The sequence below is a fragment of the Odontesthes bonariensis genome, chromosome 22, assembly GCF_027942865.1.
Source record: "Odontesthes bonariensis isolate fOdoBon6 chromosome 22, fOdoBon6.hap1, whole genome shotgun sequence".
NCBI classification, from domain to species: domain Eukaryota; kingdom Metazoa; phylum Chordata; class Actinopteri; order Atheriniformes; family Atherinopsidae; genus Odontesthes; species Odontesthes bonariensis.
In genome coordinates, this window is record NC_134527.1 from 23,862,746 (window position 1) to 23,884,269 (window position 21,524).

Sequence of the window (21,524 nt, forward strand, 5' to 3'; positions counted from 1 at the left end):
CAGTCGTGTCCTAAAGGACTCAAATTATTGACATTTTGTTTGAAAAGCACCACAGTGAAATATGCTCCACAGCTGGAAGGCATAAAGAATAAAGAGTGTGCTGTTCCCTGTGCCCTTTAACTCCCTTGAACCTCGAATGGAACAGCAGCAATGGTGTAACTAATATAGCATGTAGATATATGTGAGCCTTCGCTGGCACACTGGTTTATGCTGCTCAGTTCAGCAGGTGTGTCTGCTCAAAACACACACAGAGAGCACTCGAATAGACAAATGAGCAGACTCGGGTTACAATATTCCCTCCCTCCCTCATTAATTTACACACCACTGTGGGCTTTTGCAGGCTATATGTGATGAGGCTCTCCTTGCTTCAAGCAGACTTACTGTATTTATTTCCATTCATCTATTTTTGTCAGTGCAGAGGCTGCCTAACAGCAGCAGTCTGACAATAGCGAGCAGAGGCAGTGGAGATCCTAATGTTCCCCTGGTAATATTTTAGCTAGAGGCAGTAGTTCATAGGGTCAGAGACAGATCGAATGACACACACGCTTCAGTTCTCAGGTCATATCTAATTAGCTGGGCTGCCTCTACTCAGCCAAGTAAAGGCTATGTTGATGGGATGATTGGACAGCTGAGAAGGGGTGGTACAGTAGGAGAGGACACAAGGAGCTGGAGCCCTAAAGTGACACGTTTCACCAAATATCAAGTCAGTTCACCTAAAAGACTCCTCCGCTTATCTCTTGATACAGCTGCTTATATATTTTTACAATTTAGTCACAGATATTTTCTGAGAGTTTTGGTTGTACACCAACACAGTGATTCATCTGTGGCTTCAAAACATTTGCCTTGAATTCTCTTTCACCTGGAGTAAAACTTTTGTCACTGCTGTGAACAACACAAATTAAAATTTAATTCACAGTTATATTATTGCTAAGGCAAACATTTAGGTAATGGTCGGTGTTCTCAAACGCTGGTGCGCAGCAAAATTGAAAGAGTTGGAGAAAAGGATGTGTGAGCAAGTCCATCTATATTGGTATGTGTACAAAACTTTAGGTTTTGAAAGAACAGTTATTGCAGATGAATGATGTACTTTCTGTACGACTTTCTTGTGCTATTCATGCAGGATAGTGGTGCAATTTTCTCAGGATGGATTCCTGTTGTTTAGGCATAAAACTGCAGCCTCCATAAACAGTTATTGAATGCGTTTCCTGATCGTTCATGTAAAATGAATGAGCGTATTGTTGAAGGTTGGTGTGGGCACCATCCAGCCATAATATCCTTATTTTATGAGTATGAGCTTCCTCTGAATTTCTGTGCTCGCTGTTCTTGTTATTCATCTCTCAGCTCGAAATGTAACTGTTACATTTTTTCTCTCCCTCAGGACCCGCCACCAAGTCAGTCCAGAGCTCACGCTGGCAATGGCTCTGTGTTTGTGAATGAGGCTGCGTTCGCCAGCACTAGCATTAACAACCGCCAAATCCACCACAAAAGAAATGACCCCAGTGCACATAACTGCCTCAACACCCTGCTGGCCAGATCTAACAGCAGGCAGACCCCCGTTGTTTCGACACCTCACAGCCAACATGCAGACTCCCAGGAATGGGTGTTGGGCACAGGATACCTGTGCAGCCCTGCGGGGAGGCTCGGGCTACAGCACTCAACCAGTGGTAGGGAATACCTCAATGTTGTCATGTTATTGTCTCTGATACAGGGTTGGTTTCATATGAACATAAGTTAAATGGCATTTAGGGGCTGTTTTCACTTTTGTAGTCACCTGCTATTGTAATGTATGCTATTGTGGGACTGTTTCCAGACAGACAGTCTTATATAGCAGTACACTAAAGTTCTGCTATCAATTTATCAACAACAGCTATGTCACGATTGTTCCCTAATTTTGAATCTTTAGATCTCAGTTTCACGTTACAGTTTCTTTCATGTACATGATTGAGCTTGTAATCAGTTTCTAGTATGTCATGAATCTTTGTCCTAATAGCACAACTTTCTACAGTTCTGGTGCCTCTTGTTGTGGACAGTAGAATGCTGTGTTATCATACTGTGAACATGAATGAGAAATCTGCTACCTGTGAGAATGTAAACAAAAGCTGTGTTTGCACTGGTTTCAACAATGTACGTGAGAGCACACTGTTCTTTCAAGGCTGTATCCCTGATGAGGCCTTGTCTGTCCTTCCTCTTAACCACCCCTCCTCTTCACTACCTCCACCTGCACCAGCAGCTAGCCAGGCCGCTGCCAGCCTGCCAAAAGAAGAGGAAATCAATGGTTTCTCTATCTATTGCCTGTCAGGGCAGACAACAGCATGTGAATCACAGTTCACATGCGATGCCTGACTGATTGGGACATTGATCTGAAAAAAATCTTTACAAAACTCATTACAGTATGACTTGTCATCACACCAGGTGAAGGGGGAGAGTGTAAGCCAGGGATCAAGAGATGCAGACACAAATTAATCTATGTTTCACATGGGAGGTGTCTACAATATAATATGTGCCCAAACCCATTCATTATCCATTCATTTAGATGTTAATTCTAATGTTTAAAACAGATGAAGAAAATTACAGTTTACATTCAGCGCATCTGTCAGTCCTTGTAGAAATGGGGTCAGTGTTAACTGCAGCTGACGCAGAGTTCCTGGAATTGTTTACCAGCCACAGCAGGCAGCGCAATCTCTCCTTCATTGATTAGCTTATTAACCTTTCCTCATTATTGAACACAGACGAGCCCCAGTGAAACTGGAGTCACTTGTTAACAGAGGTGGATTCATGGCTGCAGTTTACAACACAGGGTGTGTTTCAGCGAATCTAACCATAATACATTCCTCAGTCGGTCCCACAAGGACCTGAAATTAAATAATCTGTCATAATAGATGGTGAATATAATAACTAATCTTCTCTTGATTTCCTGTTTGGTTATACAACTCGAAAAGTAGTCATTTTATGGAGATTTAAGAGCTTTTGTGTGACCTTACACCGAATGTCACACTACCCAGTTTGCGAAGGAACCTGTTATCAATGTTTTTAGTGAGAAAATAAAAAGGAATCTTTCAAATGCAAATTTCCCATTGTGCTGTCAGTCACATGGATCAAAATATGATCTCACTTCTCATCCTCTCCTCAGCATGTGAAGATTTCTTCTGTGGAACTCAGACGGTCACACACCCTTTTTAATTCGGTAGATTTCCATAATTTGTTCCAGCACAATGTAATCTTGTGGAACCAGTTGGATGGAATTTTCTGAAATGTTTCATATGATGAGTCGTATCGGGTTTTAGCTGCTCACCTTTTTGCATAATGGATAAGACTGCTGAGTAGCTTTATGAGAAAAGGAGCTGGTGCTCTTTACAGTGTGCAGATGAATTCAAACCTCATAAAATGGATGACTCAAAAACCTGCTTTGTAACTTTTGTAACAGTTCGTCATGGTAGGAATTTATTGTCCCATGCGGGCAGCATGTAAATCTGCCTCATCAATCAACACTTCAAAAACAATTAACATAGCATAACAAAATTTGCAGGTCATCAATAACACCCTTGCAAAAAATTAGCATCTTAATGCAATCTCTCCTTCCGGGGACACTCTTAGTTAACATAGCAAAGAATCTCTATCATACATTTTGTTTAGCAATTTTCCCCGAGTTGTTCATCGGGCATTAAATTCAGAGAGGGCATTATGTTTACTGGCAATAGATTTAGGCATGGCTTATCCCTGTACAGAAGAATTTACGTGACATCAAGTGTTCTGTCAGCACTTGCCACGTGTTTGGTCACTGTTAGGTTACCATACGAAATTCAGTGCTTCAGATTCAAGATTCAATTTATTTATCATAACACAATAAAAGATTGTATTATGAAATTACAGCAGGCCCTCTGGCACAAAAAAGGGGGGGAAAAAAAGCATCACAGCAGAAAAATATGTTCTCATAGACCAAAATGAAGACATGTGAGGATGTAGCTGCAGGATGTCCTGGGTATTTCCAGGAAGGGTCTGCTGCATGAATTCAAATCTCTGTGCTACCTTTTCCAATTGTGAATAATATACTGGTGATGACAAATAATCCAGTTAAAATCAAATTGTATCAAAAATCGTGGGCTCGGGCGCTCATTAGGGGTAGCTCAGTTTGTTGGGCGGGTGTCTCATGTGCAGGGGCTGAGGCTCCTTGGCGAACGCGGGTTCAAGTCTCCTCCCAGGTGCTTTGCTGTGAGTCATCTCCTCTCTCTCACTGTCCCCATTTCTAGTCGAGCAGCTTTCGAATGAAGACCTTTAGTGCCAAAAAATACTTTGGAGAAAGAAAAAAAAAAAGCGCGAGCCACCAAGTCTGCATTGGTGTTGTTGTTGTCATGTTGCTCACTGATTAGTCACTTCCTCATAGGAGAAAGTTGTAGTAGTATCAGATAGGTTTTCTGAGTTTTGAGAGACTTCAAAGGATTTATGGAAAGCTTGTTCATCACTTTATGAACAGCCAGGGTAATGAAAAGACGTTACCTTTCCACTTCTTAATAGCTCCACTATTCTGCTTTGCCTCTAGCTGCTCAAGGATCCATTAGTCCTTGCTGTATTCACTGTACCTCAGAAGTGGGCAGTCTGAAGCACTTTATTTTCCACATTAGCACATACGATACACAAAGTGAGTAGACATAGTGGACACTAGGTTTGTTTGTTGTTTTGCGACAAATGTTATATAGTTCATGAAAGATGCACTAAAGTAGATCAACAACCACAAAAAAAGGTTGAAAGTATCATCTTTATCATCATTCTTATTGGGGCCATAATTTACAAAACCTTGAACTCAGTCGAAAAACATTTACTGAGGTTGCAGATCAATGGAAAAATACAATCATTTTTCTTGAATTTGAACTGTCCAGTGTGATAAAAGTGAAATGCTCAATTACTTGAGTACTTTTTTCTATAGCTTCGGGTTAATTGCAAAGAGTACAATATAGCCTCATATTTAAACCACAGAAATGTATTTTTTCTATTGACAATAATGATTCAACATATAAATCAGAATAAAAAAGATTCTTACAGTTCTCAAAGTTCAAAACAGTTCAACCTAAGTAATTTCATAAGCATTTTTGAACAAGTTGCGATCAGTGTTGTCACAGTATTAATGCTTAAATATTATTACTTCATGGATAAAGCTCCAAGACGGAGATTGAGTGTTTTTATCATCTGGCCTCATGTTGATGTATAATCTATCAGAGGACAGGCCTATATGGTGGCTAAGAGAGCTACTCTAACAGACTCTTATATAATTAATCAAACAGAGACACTCTCCTACAGGGACACAATGAGGCAATTTATAGTTCATGCCATCTGTTACCATGACAGCACACCTGCCCTAATGCTAGACAGCATTCACCATGCAAACAAATGTAAAAATGGAATTATACTGCAAATTCTCAACTACTTGCCACCCACAATACATATGGTCTCTTTCAGATCTTATTCAATATAGTGATAATTTAATTTCTGTGTCCTTGAAGGGGACAGTCCATATTTGAGAACAGTATGGAGCAGGCTGGTCCAAATACTTAAGCAGACTATATGTTTTCCAGCTTAAGGGTTTGAATCATCAATAGCATCTCTGTTGTTTATCATTTCTCATTTCTGCTCCCCTTTTTCCTCATCTCTCCTTGTCAAATGTCAGCTGTGAGCAGGCAGGTGTCATTGAATCCTGACAATTGATTATGTTTACGAAGATAATGATTAATGTGGCACTGCTGAGTGGAGGGGGAATGATGGATAGCTTTGTAATCTATTTGTTTTCATTTTAGTCTCATGCTCGAGGGCAGGAGGAAAGCAGCAGTCTGAGTTGTTTTTGCTGTGTTTGATCTGTATGCTGTTAGTGATTAGATACCCGACTTGAACAATTAGCTTGAAGTCATTAAACATTTGATTCATGTCCCATCCTGGTGATTATTTATTAGTAGTTTCTAACTTTTAAACTTGATGCATTTTAAATGTCTGTTAACTGGATAGTTTTCCACATAGAATATCAATGCTGTGTTTTTATTTTGATTCTTATTTCTTTCCCCTCAGATCTCGGCTACAACGGGGAGACCTGGACGTCAACAGCAAGTGGAGCTGACCCATATCTAGTGCTGCCGCATCACAGTGACCCTCAGCTGGACCTAAGTGCGCTGGTTTCCTTGGAGACTGACAGTGATGAGGAGGAGGGCAAAGAGGAAACTATTGTGTACCTCTGAATGTGGATACATTTCACACTCTTAAAGAATCCAGCACGGCACATCGGTGAAGATAAGACTTTCATGAAGGATCAGCATCAGTGCTGAATCGGGTCAGCTACAGAAAGCATTTCAATATATATATATATATATATATATAACTTCTTTTCTTTTTGCTCTTATTTTTTTTCTTCAAAATAGTGAGTTATACAGAGACAGAAACAGAGATAAAGAACCATACTATGTCTCATATGTCATGCACCTTAGCTCAAGGCACCCCTTGGGTGTTCAGTGTCTGTCTTTTCTGCATGCTTTTTTTTTTATGTGTGTGGTCATATATTGACTGTCACGTCCCCTGCAGCCACAACTTTTCCCCTTCCCCCCCCCATCTACTTCTTTCTCTCTTTCCCTCACTGCCTTCTCCGGTCCCACACATCTCATCCCTTGGGCCCTATATTTATTTAATTTGCCACTGAAGGAGAAGCATTGGTTGTACCTTTATATCAGTAAAACATCAGACTGCATATATCCAGCGGGTGATTGTCTCACCAAATGGAGTAAACTGCCCCTGTTTATTTACAAGCTGGGCATAGTGTGGAGCATAGCACATCTGAATTGAGAGATGAAGTGCAACAGCAACTCTTCTATGTTTCTCAGACTTGCTTCCCATAGCCATAACTTATCTTTTTTTTCTTTGTTTTTCATGTAAAACACATTTTCCTTGTTGAAATAAGGAAGATACGGTTTTAAGAGAGATAATTCAGTTGTGATCATGTGTTGGTTTAATCGGGTAATAGCATGAAAAGCATGAAAACGAATCTGTTAACCAATAAGAGGATGGACATAAGAAAAAAAATATTGTGACTCAAATCATTTTAAGCACTAATGCCATTATTTAAGGTGGGCCCAGGGACAGTCAGTTGATCGATCAGCCCGTCTCTTTGTCTTGATATCTTAAACACTGATTGATTGCCATTAAATTTTGTAAAGACATTTATAGTCCCCCGACAATAAACTGTCTTTGGTTTTTAATGATATTCTTGACTGCTAATGGATGGATTGTCATGATTTGGGACAAAAACATTAATAGTCCCCTCAGCATTGATTGTAATAAGTGTGATGATCCATTAAGTTTTCAATCTTGAGCTATGTTCAGGTCAAACATTTAATTTGTCAAGTACTTTGGTCTATGAACCTTCCGAAACAGTGGAATTCCTGTTGAAGTCATCTGCACTTTGTAAGTAGAAACCACAGTCATTTGTTTATCCTTGCATACCAGGGCATTTTGAGAAATTTGTCCTTTTAGCATTTTAGCATGCATTCAGCTCAAGGGGCAACCGTGCTTTCAGAACAGCCATAAAACGTAGCATTGAGTTTTCTTTGTTTATTCAATTTTTCCTTCTTTATAAAAATGATAAGCACTGGGCTTTAAAATGTGACAGTTAAAATACAATTAAGCCTTACAAAGTGGAAAATGTCCGGGGAATATTCTTGCATGTGCCCAAAACTTGTTTTGTTTTGGGCACATGCAAGGATATTGCCTTATTGTTATGAATAATGCTCAACTATTACACTTGAATAATGATATATATTATTTGCATATTATCTGTCATGTGCGTTTTCTCTGTAAACAGATCTGTGCCAACGCTTTTGGTTTGTCCTGATGTTTTTACATACACTAAAAGAGTCAAATTTGTTTAATTACTGTTGTAGTTTCCCATAAGGGCAAGAAGTTGGTGGCAGTATTTGGATTTGACTTTCTTACCATGTACATACATTATGTTTGTGCTTTTATTTATTTATTACGAAACAGAGTTTAATGTCTAACTGTGTTTTAATGAGGGTTTTATTGTACATACACGTGTATCTGTGTAAACAGATGTGTTTTCTTGTTGTGTGCTCATGTGTTAAATAATCAGCCATGGCTGTGTTGATAAAACTACCTTTAATGAACTTGAATCAGTGCTGTGTTTTTCTTTGGACTGTTTTCTTAAGAGGTTTATGAAAATAAAACTGTAAATTTGTTGAAACAAAAAACACAAAAGTTCTGCTTGGATGCTAATTCAATTTGTCCTTGGTATCTCTGTCAGTGCAAACAGATGTGTGAGACTGAGCTGCCTGTTTGGCTGCCAGCAGTGACAGGTGGCACACCAGGTGCGTGAATGTCAATGATTTTGCTGTCTGACTGCACCTCTGAATTGCAGTCACAAGAACCACATCAGCACTGGGGGGGTATGACACATTCCTGGGGCATTACATTCCTTAGAATATACTCTTGTAATTTTTGTTGGTTTCAATATTGCTGACAATCTAGGTCAGTCTCTCAAGGAAGGGCTAAAATTAAAAAGAGAGCCAACCGGAGCCTGTGGGCGTTCTATGATAAGGATGATGCATTTCATATTTCCCACCTGTTTCTCTTGCTGTTTCCCTATTAGATAGAGTTGCAGAAGCCTGAGATCAGGGTCCGCGCTCTGCACCCAATATGCACCTAATTATTTCACAGAAGTGCTGCCTGTAAACACCCACATCCTTCCTCATTAGCTTTCTTTTTTTGGCTTACTGTTTTCTTCATATACTGTTTTGCTTATGATGCATCATTTTCAGGGAACTTGATTTTTAGAGTTCAAATGAAAGCTGATTAGACCCTGTTCCTATTTGATCAGCCCCTTACAACTTAAGTTTAATGAAATAAGTTAGAATGAAGTAGACGAGCTTCCCAAAAAAAACAAATGTCACTGGAATAGGTCATATCTTTTTTTTCATTTTTTTTTTTTTTTTTTACATCTATCAAGCTTCCTTTGTGGTTTTAAATCCCTGACCTTTATTATTGATGTTGCAGTTAAAGGTGGAGTCACAAATCTAGTCATAAATCAAGCTACTCAACTAACAGAATTCTGTATAGCTAATACTTCTACTGCTACAGTTATTGTTTTGTATTTACTTTATTGTTAAAAAAAAATCCACTGAAATATGATTTTGTTTAAAGATGAAGAAGAGTTACATACTAAGGGGACTATCATCTATGTTTGGCTTTCTGGACCCACCAATTTTTCCACCTAAAAGGCCTCTGATTCCAAATGAACTTGGGTCTTTGCTTACTTCTTCTTTTTCATAGAACAAGCTTAATGAAGATCTAAGTTGTTTGCAATATAACTTTAATGCTCTTGGCTAATTTCTGTAGCCATTTATATACTGTAAAAGTTTAAATATATGTGTAGATATCATCTGTTTCAATTATTTAAATATGCTTTATAGAGATTCTATCAAAGACATTTGATTCTCCTTTTACTTTCAATAGCCCATCAGGGAGCTATTATATCTATTTCCTCTGTTTTTCAAACAGAACTTACTCTCACCTCCATCAGTTTTGATTCAACTTGATGTTTAATATTCCAACTAATCAGTTTTGAAGTGGTGTAGTGATGTAATCCATAATTCTCATATACGATAGAGTCAGAGCTGATAGAAGGAAAACTGAACAGGTGTTTGCGGAGGGAGTTTATATGTGACAAAGAGAGATGGGAAACAGAAGTAGTGCAATTGAAAGCACTGAAAGCTTTTGTGTGCATGTAATGGTTTATTTACCTGTCTGTTCCATATTTGACAGGTGTCACGGCTAAATGTGCTTGTGCCGCTATGTAAGCGTCAGTCAACAATCTGGCTATTTCCAGTTTCGCTGAGGGTTTGTGATATTCTCTGCAAACATTGCAAAGGTTTCTCATTTCTGCACATAATTACAAAGTAATTCTAAAGAAACTGATTCAGATATTAGTGTGGTCTTTGTACTGTGGAGCCAACAAAAAAGTTTTCACCAAAACCTTACGTCTTCTCAACTGGAGCTTCTAAACTCCTCAAACTGTGTTAAATAGTTAATACATGTTTTGTGTTTCTCTCCTTTGGCCCTTCTGTGTGTGGATTCAATAATTAAAAGTTTTCCTCTCCTCATTACACTGTGAAGAAACCCCAGTGTGTGGCCTTTGTATGTCACCCCTAGCTGATTTTTAATGACCTTGCGGAGAGTAACCAATAACACCAAAGGGAAAACCGATAAAGGGGAAACATATTATTGCTGAGTCATCTGCCGGGGTGAAACACACGTTACCACAACCTTTCCCAAGGGGAAGTGTAATGATTTCTGTTGGCGCACAGAATAAACCTGCCCAGCCAAAATATAAATAACAACTATTAAAGTGTATCCCAGTGAGGAATGCTTTCATGAGAAAGCTGAACAATATATGTATATATAGAGAGAGAGGTTATTAGATTTCTCTTGGGGTGAAATATGGTGACAGGCTAGACTCTACACTGTACATATATTCAGACTGTTCATAAGTATGCCTAAAGGGGGAAATCTGACTGTAAAAATGACTGAAACAATCGAATGTGTAATTGTTTGATTTTTAGCATTTAGTATCCCAGTTGAAATTTAAGAATAGTTGTATTTTCTTTGCAAAACTTGCTGTGTTACTTTTGAAATTAAATGTTGTGATAAATCCTCTGATCTTGACTGTAGATTTCATTAGACTCGCTCATCACATCCATTGAAACTCACGGTCATCTTCTGCAGCTGTTTCAAAACCAAGAACAATGCTGTTTGCACCCAAATGAATTCTAATTACATCACTTGCACGTAAGACAGCTTAATTTTCCCTGTCATGCCCAGGCATCAGAGCAAAGGCATGCAGGTCAGGTATGGCATTGTTTTCTAACTCCACCTCGGGCTATAGTTGCAAATATAACTCTATTTATAGACATCCTTCACTGTTCATGTAAAACTTCATCTCCTCTTTTGTAAGTGAGATACAAACATTTTTGCAATCCCTGGTGGCTCTGAGATTGTATCATAAGCTTTGTCTTGGTAAATTTTTTCTAGCTATGGTCTATATCAGTTCTGGTAGTATCACTCACCATGCGAGGGAAGAAAATTTGCTTATGTACCTTTTTTGAAAGGTTAGAATTTGCTTGACAGAAGCCATTGAAGTTTGTTTTCGATAACATAAAAAGTGAAGCAGGATATATCAGAGCTATGGGGAAAAAAAACCCTCCATAAAGCAGTGAGAGTTATGACTTGGATGCTGGTTTTATAAGCTGGAAAATGGCAAATGTGTTCCTTCCATGTGCTGTGAATGCAATATTAACAGACTTGGAGCATTGTTATCATAGGACTGCTTTGCAGATGTTTATTAGCCTACATCAGTCTCATTAGCAGATTTAAATTCTATTCAGGTCCTTAACTTCAAGTAAACAACTTCAGTCAGCAATATTTATCTGCTTTGAATGGAACTGTGATGCTTATCTTTTGAATTAAGAAAGACACTGATGAGGCACTTTTCTGCCACATCTGCGCTACATCTGTTTTTAGTTTACTCGACTAAGGATGGATGCACTGCTACAGAGGTAGTAAAAAAAATTATATGATGGCCATTCTTTGGAGAGTGGTTAAACACAAACGCATAATTTCTCTGTCAAAAATATGACATTCTCTGTCATATTTAGGAAATGACTGAAAAGGTTGGAAATTCTAATCAGTGAATTTCAAGCGCATCTACAAAATTCAGTACAAATACATTAAATGATCCATGTCCATTCCAGTTCTTCTGCTCCTTACTTTCATCACTTTTCTACCTTAGCTTACCAACATCTCTACCTGAACAACATCTGCCGGGTAAAAATTAGCCCAAGTACTGTGTGATTTGTTATTTAAATAAGAATTTTTTTTAATAGGATGAATGAGAAGAAATTAATGCAAATATACATTATATATATGCTGCATCTGTCATGTTGCCTGTTTGATGCATTACTGGTGTGAGTGATGTATCATTTTTCATTGTGGTATGTTTTATATACAAGTGAATTGACTGCCGGCTGTCTTGTCAACGCTGCTCCATTCTTTCTGTCATCAGTGCCATCAGTTGCTCCTGTGATGTTGTTGGCAATACTGAAATTCTGTATGCGTATCTGTGTGTGTGTTGGCTGTATGCAAGGGAGAAAATTGTATTTAATCGGGAGCCTGTGGCGTGGTCATATGGCATCATCTGTCTTTATCCCAAAGAACAAAAGAGAAAATACTTATCTAAGGGTGACTTGACAGGTGTGGCCATTTTTAAATGCCTCTTTTAATTGCTATTTTGGTGGTTTAGCACAAGGAGGAGGTGAGACATCTCTTAGGCATACCTGCACATGCCAAAGGCCCTTACCTGTCAACACTTGAGGAGTGGAGGACAAGCATGTGACGGTGTTCGTGAGAGTGTGGGTATGAGCTGTTCACTGTGATCCTGCAGCGTGACAGTGGGGTTATCCTCAACAATAGGCTCACTCATTAGTCTGACCCACCCACCTGCTTTTCAAAAGGACCCTCATTTTCCTTCTTTGTCCTATAAATTATAGAGGACTGTCAAGTGTCCGTGCATTGGGAGTGTGCACGAGAGGCATTGCAAATACTGAGTAATGGAAAATGAATAAGCAGGGTGTTGTGTAGGTTGTAGCCCACACAGTAGAAGATAAGTTTATGAAATTTAACTTGCGGTCATGAAATAGCAGCACAGTATAATCTCATAATGTTCTGCACATGCTGTTAATTCTTTAAGGTTGTAACATTCTACTATTTTAGTTATATGGTGAAATTTTTTGTGGCCCATTTAGAGCCTTTCACAATTCAAAACCTAACTATGTTAAGAGATTCAAGCAATACATTGCTGAAAACTGTCTTCCCTCATAATGCCATAGCTTGCGGTTGCAACTCAATCATTTATGATACAAAATCATTATTATTTGTTTTATACTTTAGTGTCATAAATCAATATATACATATTACAGTGAAACATTCCACAGGAATTAAATCTGACAGTACTGGTGACGTCTCTACATTGAAAACCTAACGCCAAATTATTTAAACAAAATTACTTTGAAGTAAAATAAGAATAAAAGCTTAGTATTAATAAACCTTTGTTGCACTGGTGAACTGTGCAATAAGACGCGAATGGCTAAAAAACTGGGTTACTGACATGAAGTTCCAGCAAGTTTCTGCATTGTTGATCTGCGCAGCTTTGCACACATCTACCTGTTGTAGCTTTTTTCTATGCAGAACAACATGAGGTATACTTGTACGGTGCTCTTATTGGCAGTGGGTAAATTTAGAAGATCAGCAACTGCACCAACGCAAAGAGTTGCAAAGTGCAAAGCAGGCAGGTAGGTAGCTGAGATGAGTTATCCACAGGAGCCCACAGGAACCGGCAAGAGGGAAACAGACGGAGCAGACACACAGGACAGATGTTTGCTTCCAGGAAACACAGAGACAACTACGAAGCACAAGGAGACACAGATAAGAATACTCTTACCTGTGTACAGCTTGGAAACTTTCAGAAGTTGACCTGATTACCACAAAAAGGAAACAGACAATCTTGCGAAGCTTTGACTCCTCCTCCAGATCCTTATGAGGTTAGATGGAACACAGGTGTGGTAGCAGGAGCTGGCCAGACTACCCCAAGGAGGAAGCTCTGCAGCCTGCTCAGCCCAACCTATGACTCAGAAGCCACCAGAAAACCACATCCAGGTATAATTATATGAACACAAGCAGATCAAAGTGTCAAAGTTGAAAATAAAAATGAAAATTCTGAGTAATCTTTTATTTTAACTTAAGTTAGGCTTTGAATAGGTTTGAATGACATGCATTTTCTTTAAATAGTTGCTGCGTGTGCCATCAAATGGTCAAAATTAAAATTCTGTGAGAGAGCATTAGTCTTTTATAAAGCATTTCAGCCAATGTTGCATTTAGCAAATCATTTTGTTGATTAATTGCATTATCTATTTCATTGACCAGTTACCTTCTGACATAATTGAATAGTTGATTGAATTGACTGTAAAAAAAAATCTGATATTGGGGCAGTGTTACCGCTTTCTACTTTCAGGTTGGACTACGGTAGACTAGATGCCACTCAGAAATATAGTTGTGTTTTGTTTTTCTGTACCCAGAACTACAGTTCTGTCAGAACCACTCTCGTCAAAATGAGACGAGAAACAGATAAATTTCAGAAGCTTATTCTGAATGCATACAATTTGTGTTTGGCGGTATGGCTCTGTTCGGAGGAAGTTCCTGACTTTTCCATGAGCTCCATGGAAGCCAAGACAGGGAACAGCAGCATCCTCAGGTGGAGTGCCTTCCATTTGCTGTAAAGGCAACAATCCCCCAAACAGACCATACCGGAATGCAGACCAGCCAATTGGATTGTTGGACCAGGGTGTCCTACAACCCCCCAACAAAATATTAGGCTACCAAACGTGTGTCACCATTATGATTAGTAGTAGTAGTATTACAAAATAATTATTATTAAACCGCGACTATGCTTGACGTTAAAAGGTGGAAGTGCCGTAGGCCTACATGAACACAGACAGAAATGTGATGCGAGTATTTAATTGGGGCAAGCATTGAAACTCAACCACTTAGGTACACCATATAAAATATAGTCGGTCTCCACAGCAGCGACAGCGCTTTGCGGCAGGGCGAAGCAGAGCAAGATCCAAGCGAAGCAGAGCAAGAACCAAGCAAAGCAGAGCAAGATCCGATCCAAGAACAGCAAAATCGAGATCCGAGCCAGCAGAACAGGATCCAAGCAAGCAGTGGTGATTCTAGAGATTTAAACATGGGGTGGCAGGCATATATTGTAGGATGGCAATTATTATTATTATTATTTTATTTTTTTTTAGGAAGCCCATCTTACTTTGTACTTTATATTAACCCATATACAACAGTTTTTTCAACACCCAAGTGTGATAAATTCAATATTTGGTCTACATACATGAGCATTCCACTTTAAGTACATTAAAACGGTGTTTCCCTTAGGATTATTGTAGCAGCAGAAATGTTTTCCCCCCATTACCAATAACAATAACAAAACATGTATATCAACTGATTGCTATACAGTATCAAATTACAGAAGCTGTATGCGACGATTGCTGCGCTGCAAATCTCTTAACAACTCATCCAAATCTAAATTTTTTGCACGTTTAGACTCAATACTGAGAATTGCTAAACCTGTGAGTCTGTTCTCTGACATAGTTTACCGCAGGTGATTTTGATGAGTTTAAGAGCTGAAAACTCCTCTGTATGGTTCCAAACACAGTTCTGCTAGCCTTAGCCACCACTAGCATACTAGCCAACGCCAACTAGCAGACTTTTTAAGAACGGTTCATAGAACAACAATGATATGAAATGCCACACTTCAATTGATTCAGTTCAAGATGTCAAAGGCTAGCCAGTAGCTAGCTAGTTCAACGTTTTCAGTCAGGTAGCGCCAGCTATCTAGTTACCGAACTGGCTTGAAAAGCTATCTTGTGGTTACCGTGACATGAGGTAACCCATAGGCACAAAGCACTCCACACCCCGACACGACAGGTGGCGCCGCACCAATGAGACTGTAAAGGCTCTAGCATGGTTGCCGCGTCTGCTCGCGCGAGCGGTGTTGATGACGTCACGAGTTCGTGCCCGCCATAGGACCCTATATAGTGGCGCAAGTCGTTGCGCGCCAGTAGTTGCAATTTTCTCCGTCACAGAGGTGGCGCTGCTACGTGAAGGTTACCTCTACTCTACAACCACGAAAGTGGAGAAGAAAACAATGCCGCTGTCAAGAGCAAGAATACTGTAATTAATGATACTGCTGCAGTTTTCGGATCATATTTAATTTTTTAATTCAGTTAATAGAGGTGAAAGTTTGAAGCCCCCGGCATCAACAGAGTCTCTGCCCTCTTCTTTGCCTTCACGTATCTGTCCCGTAGCTTCTTCCACACATGCTTACAGAACTCTCCCTCTTTCCCCAAAGTTCTGCCCATCTCTGTGAACCAGTTTTGGGAGTTTACGTGCTCCCTATGCTGTTTCACTGCAGTTTCGTACAGCTGTCTGTACAAACGCACATCCTCACTGAGCCTGGTCTCACAACAGTCCATCCGGTTCGTTGTGCTTGGCGCCGCCAAGTAACAAAAATCGACTGGTGCACGACAACGCGCTGCGCCGTCTTCTCAAGGGAAGCGCCAGGCCTGAAACGTCATTTTGACGTCACGGTGCGACACCGCCGTGACAGACGTGGCAACCATGCTACCGCCTTTAAGGCTCTAGCATGGTTGCCGCGTCTGCTAGCGCGAGCGGTGTTGATGACGTCACGATTTCGTGCCCACCATGTATAGTGGCGCAAGTCGTTGCGCAAGTAGTTGCAATTTTCTCCATCACAGAGGTGGCGCTGCTACGTTAAGGTTACCGCTACTCTACAACCACGAAAGTGGAGAAGAAAACAATGCCGCTGTCAAAAGCAAGAATACTGTAATTAATGATACTGCTGCAGTTTTCGGATCATTTTAATTTTTTAATTCAGTTAATAGAGGTGAAGGTTTGAAGCCCCTGGCATCAACAGAGTCTCTGCCCTCTTCTTTGCCTTCACGTATCTGTCCCGTAGCTTGTTCCACACGTTCTTACAGAACTCTCCCTCTTTCCCCAAAGTTCTCCCAATCTCTGTGCACCAGTTTGGGGAGTTTACGTGGTCCCTGTGCTGTTTCACTGCAGTTTCGTACAGATGTCTGTACAAACGCACCTCCTCACTGAGCCTGGTCTCACATCGGTCCATCCGGTTCGTTGTTCTCGGCGCCGCCAAGTTACAAAAATCGACTGGTGCACGACAACGCGCTGCGCCGTCTTTTCAAGGGAAGCGCCATGCCTGAAACGTCATTTTGACGTCACGGTGCGACACCGCCGTGACAGACGCGGCAACCATGCTAGCGCCTTAATGCATACATACCAATCAGCAGCGTGTAGCCCTGTTGGGGAGGTGAGGCGCGCGCTCCACCTAGAAACATCACCGCGAGGATCCAAACGGACCAATTAGGAGGATGGCTTGTAATCCAAATGTGCCGGCATAAGACCCGCGCCACACAGCTACAGTCACGCAAAATCATGTGAAATCGGTGTAAAATAAGCCGCGTGTCTAACCGCGGCAGTCCTGCTACGTACAGGAGCCCGCCGCGGCCTACCTCGACTCTGCCCGGCGCACTGTGGACAGCCCGCCCGGTGTCGTGTCTTGGCTAGGCTGGACTTGGGAAGGTTCGGTGTCCTCCACGGCGTCCATCTCAGCCGAATCTTCCGGGTCCTCCGGCAGACTCTCCGACTCCGCCGGCAGGCGGGGATCCATGCCGGGCGACAGGGTAAGCAGCAGCAGCAATAATAATACTAGCATCGTTGGTATGCTAATCGGAGCTACGTCTTGCAAGCTGAAAGCAAAAAAGAGCAGTGACAGCAACCAAGTTTAAAGCTGCAGTCTGCAGGATTTGTTGTTGTCATACGTAAAGTCCTAATTTTTGGCATTTTAAGAGTTTACATGATCTATCAGAACGCTTGAAGTTGAAAACGGTGACCTCCGTAGTCGCAAAATGCAAGAAATGCTTATTTTTTAACTGAAAAATAAAAAGTTATTCAACTTCCTGTCCCGCCCCATCAAAACACATGAGAACTCGTGCACGTAGACGTGCACGCCAGATGCGCTTACACGACTCCTCATTCATCAACTCACCTGTCATTTGCGATCATGGAAGACACAGTAAGTAGACAAGCCCGTAATGAAGTTCAATAGTCTAGATAAATAAGCGTGGGGACGAGCCTACCTTGTATCGTGCGTGCACAATCGGTGATTGACAGGCAGCAGAGCCCATCTCATAACCTGATTGGTTACCTTTTACCGGTCCGGTCTGCAATTTTGTAAACAAACCTGCTGGCTTTGGAGGGACCTAGCGGGACATATAGGGGACCTAGAGAACTCTTTTTTTTTTTGTATTGGGGTATTTAATGTACTACTTTCAGAATCCCCGGACAGTTCCAGGCATTATGCTTGAAAAAGAGTTGCAGACTGCAGCTTTAAATGAAGCGCCCCAAATGCCAGCATCCAATTGCGAGCAGCAGCTGATTACCCATAAGCGCAGTTGGTTTGTGGACAGCCATGAGGGTTGGGTCGGCGTCAGCCAATAGGCAAAGGGCGCGTTGACTACGTGGTCTGCCAGAACTATCGCGATGCTGCATTTCTTACAAAAGTACCCTGTAAAGTACAGAATAGATCATTCGAGTAAATAGTGTGGACCTTTGTTTAATTTGAAAGGTTCAAAATTTGTCACAGCCACTGCTGCGACTCCAGGGCCTGCTTAAATGTTTCTTTTCTTTTCTTTTCTGGTTGGTTTGCTTCCCCTTTTCTTTGCCAGATTGTTTTAGCATTAACTGTGTTATTTTGGTCTTCAAGAGTTAATCGTCTTGTTTCATGTTTTTGGAATTATATTGGATTACGCCATACCTTTTGGATCCAAGTGTTTGTTTAGATTACCTGTGCCTGAGCGCACCTACGAGTTTGCTGCCTACCAACTTCAGTTATTCTCAAATAAAAATACTTTTTGGAATACCATCTACTCCACTTGTTTCTGTGTCTCCGCTCCGGGGTCTACGCTTCTCATCAGATCTTGACAAAATTATTGTTATACAATTGTACCTTTGATAATCTCAAGCTATAGGCAAAAATATATGCTAAATGTTTGATATTTCAGTGTGGGCTGCATGGTGAGTGGTGGGATCTGTCTGTCTGGAGTTTGCATGTTTTCCCTCTGTCTTCCTATGTGGGTTTTTCTCTGGTACTCCAGCTTCCTTAACTGTTGGCGTGATGGCTGTTTCTTTTGAATACATTACTGTACCAGAACATGAAGGTGCATTATTGTCACAGAAGACACACATATGCCAATTTACAACATACTAATGTACGTTGTAAATTGGCATATATGCTGAAGCAACTAAGCATATGAACATTTTAAGGACCATTTGTGCACTTTAGATTTCTTAGTGTGTATAGTGATCCTCGATCTCATCTTGCAGTATGAAGTAGTGATACACGAGTGTACGGGTGTGAATTACCCAGGCTGGTTAATATTTAATATTTAAGAATTAAAATTTTCTTTTTAATTACTAATGTTTGAAAATGCAGTCTTAGAACCAATTTGATCTTTTTATTAGTTGTGTTTCTCACACAACCTGATGCATTAGCAACGTCTTTGTCGTTATTTCTAAAACTGCCAAAATTACACCAATTATACTCAAATGAAGATAAACTGGAAACATACTTTAAGTTGGCTCATCATGAATGCAATCTTCTCTGTTTCTGAAAGAGTATCCCTGTAATTTTCTCTCTTTTGTTTTTTTATGGCTCATGTGCTCTTTGGTCAACCCTTAATACTGCTTCTCTTTGTTCTTCCTGACATCAGAGGTGGCAGCAGTTAACAGATTGCATACTGGCTCTCTGAGATCAACACTTGGTCATCAAAATAGGTGAACACAAGGTCGGTGCTGGCTCCATCCACCCGTGTACAGAGAGGAACTGACAATTAAAGCTTCCAGGGATAATTTGCTCTCAGTTACGATCACAGCACCCCTGTGATCAGTGGAGAAGGCTTGAGCCAGTGATGCTTTGCAGATTAAGGGTTGGATACTTCTAGCAGAAATGGGTCAATATGCATTAACTTTGACCAATAAGAAGAATAGACTGCTTCTCAGAATGATTCCATTTATGCTACATAGTACATACGTCTTATAATCTGCACATGACTGCATTTTTAAAAAAAAAATTTTTTTTACTGCTCACACCCTTGAGTGCTTGGAATATTATGTCCCATCATTGGTTTTGCATTGCATTGTGTAAGCACCAATCAACACTGAGAAGGCGAGAGGTTAAGGTAAACAAACTCTCATGTGTCTTCAGTGATGATTTTTAAATTATAAAAGCACTGAAATCACTACCCTTCATTTGGATTTCAACAACACAAAATTATTAGTCAGGGTTAGAAAGGCAATGCCAAACACATGGCTTGCATATCATTTGTTTTGCAAAACAAGTGGAATGATGTAATGCTTTGAAGCACAGCACATCAACATTTAAAAAAAACCTGTTACTCCCTCAAATAAGGATGCACAGATAATTTGATAATGATTTCATTCATTTGAAACTGAATTGCCAAAAGAAATTGCCTGAAAATGTATTTTTTTTTTGTGGCAGTCTATCTAGAATATCAACCTCATGGTGACACGGGAGGAAAATGTCATGACAATAAATCTAGCCTTGGCTGAAATTGTGAAAACACAACAGAGAACTGACTTTTCCACAGACTCGTGTCGAGGCTTAAAATTACTTTACTAGATAACATATTTGGTGTGCTGATCATTATTAATAGCATCCCAGTTTTACAGTAACTCAGACATCCACTTCCACGTTTAGTTCCTTTAAATAATCAACTCTACTCAGCTACTGTTCTTCAGAAAATTTCACTCAGAACAGTAACGTTAATAATATAAGTTTATAATCTTTAGGGTGAAATAAGGGTTTTCAAAGTCAGTGTTTCAGTGAGCGTGCATGGTGGTTTGTCTTGTTTGTCTCTGTGTGGCCCTGTGATGGACTGCCAACCTTTTCAGGGTGTACGCCGCCTCTTGCCCAATGACAGCTGGGATAGGCTCCAGACCCCCAACCCGTGACCATGAATTGGATTAAGCTGGTATAGAAAATGGATGGATGGAAGTCAGTGCTTTACAGACTGATTAGTTTTAGATAGTACTCATTTGGTCTGATAGGGCGAAAGTGCACAGAGTCACTCATGCTCAAAGACAAACACAGACATATCCTTAACTGTGGCATTTAGGGCATGAGTTAAAAGGACTCATTAAAACCTTTTGGAGTATATAGAGGAAAAGAGATCAGACATTATTTAATAGCCTGGGGCTGGGGAGCGGAGAGCTTCAATCACAGAACAATTGCTCTGAAATCCCTGCTGCTTCTGCTGTTGTTTTTTTTTTTCACCTCCTCTGCTGAATTACTGAGGCAAAATGGGAGTTTATAGTTCACACTTTTGACTGATGCTTGTGTGCTGTGCTGTGAAGCAAAAATCAAATAGCATTTCTCTCAATTAAAAACATATTACAAAGGTTTTTAGCTCTGAGGCTAGAATCTATACATCAGTCAGTTGTTAAAACGCAGTCCTGAAAATGATGACTGTCATAATCTGTCATTTGATTGTTATTGTGTTTTACTGTTTGGATCCTTCATTTTGCCAGATTCCTTATGCTGGTTTATTTTAGATAATTTCCAGCAATCTTTTTGGATCCATCTTTAAAACTATGGACTCACAAATTAAACTTGATGCTAAATACAGCTTGTACTCAACCTTTTTGCTGAAAGATTATTGATTTCAAACAAGAAGTATTCAAAGTGTCTCATATTTCTAATTTCTTAAATCAAATTGACAAACAAGTAGGTGTGTTTTTAAGGTACA

General features: G+C 40.1%; 1 protein-coding gene across 4 annotated transcripts in view; it reads left to right on the forward strand.

The window, feature by feature from the left end:
* Positions 1-8,150, forward strand: part of arhgef28a (Rho guanine nucleotide exchange factor (GEF) 28a) — a 42,845-nt gene extending 34,695 nt beyond the window's left edge. For all 4 annotated transcript variants that reach the window (XM_075456665.1, XM_075456664.1, XM_075456666.1 and 1 more), the window contains 2 exons: positions 1,379-1,664; positions 6,052-8,150. In XM_075456665.1, the coding sequence (XP_075312780.1) occupies positions 1,379-1,664; positions 6,052-6,218 (453 nt within the window). In that variant the 3' untranslated portion in view covers positions 6,219-8,150. The remainder of the gene's footprint in view (positions 1-1,378; positions 1,665-6,051) is intronic.
* Positions 8,151-21,524: the final 13,374 nt, after the last annotated feature.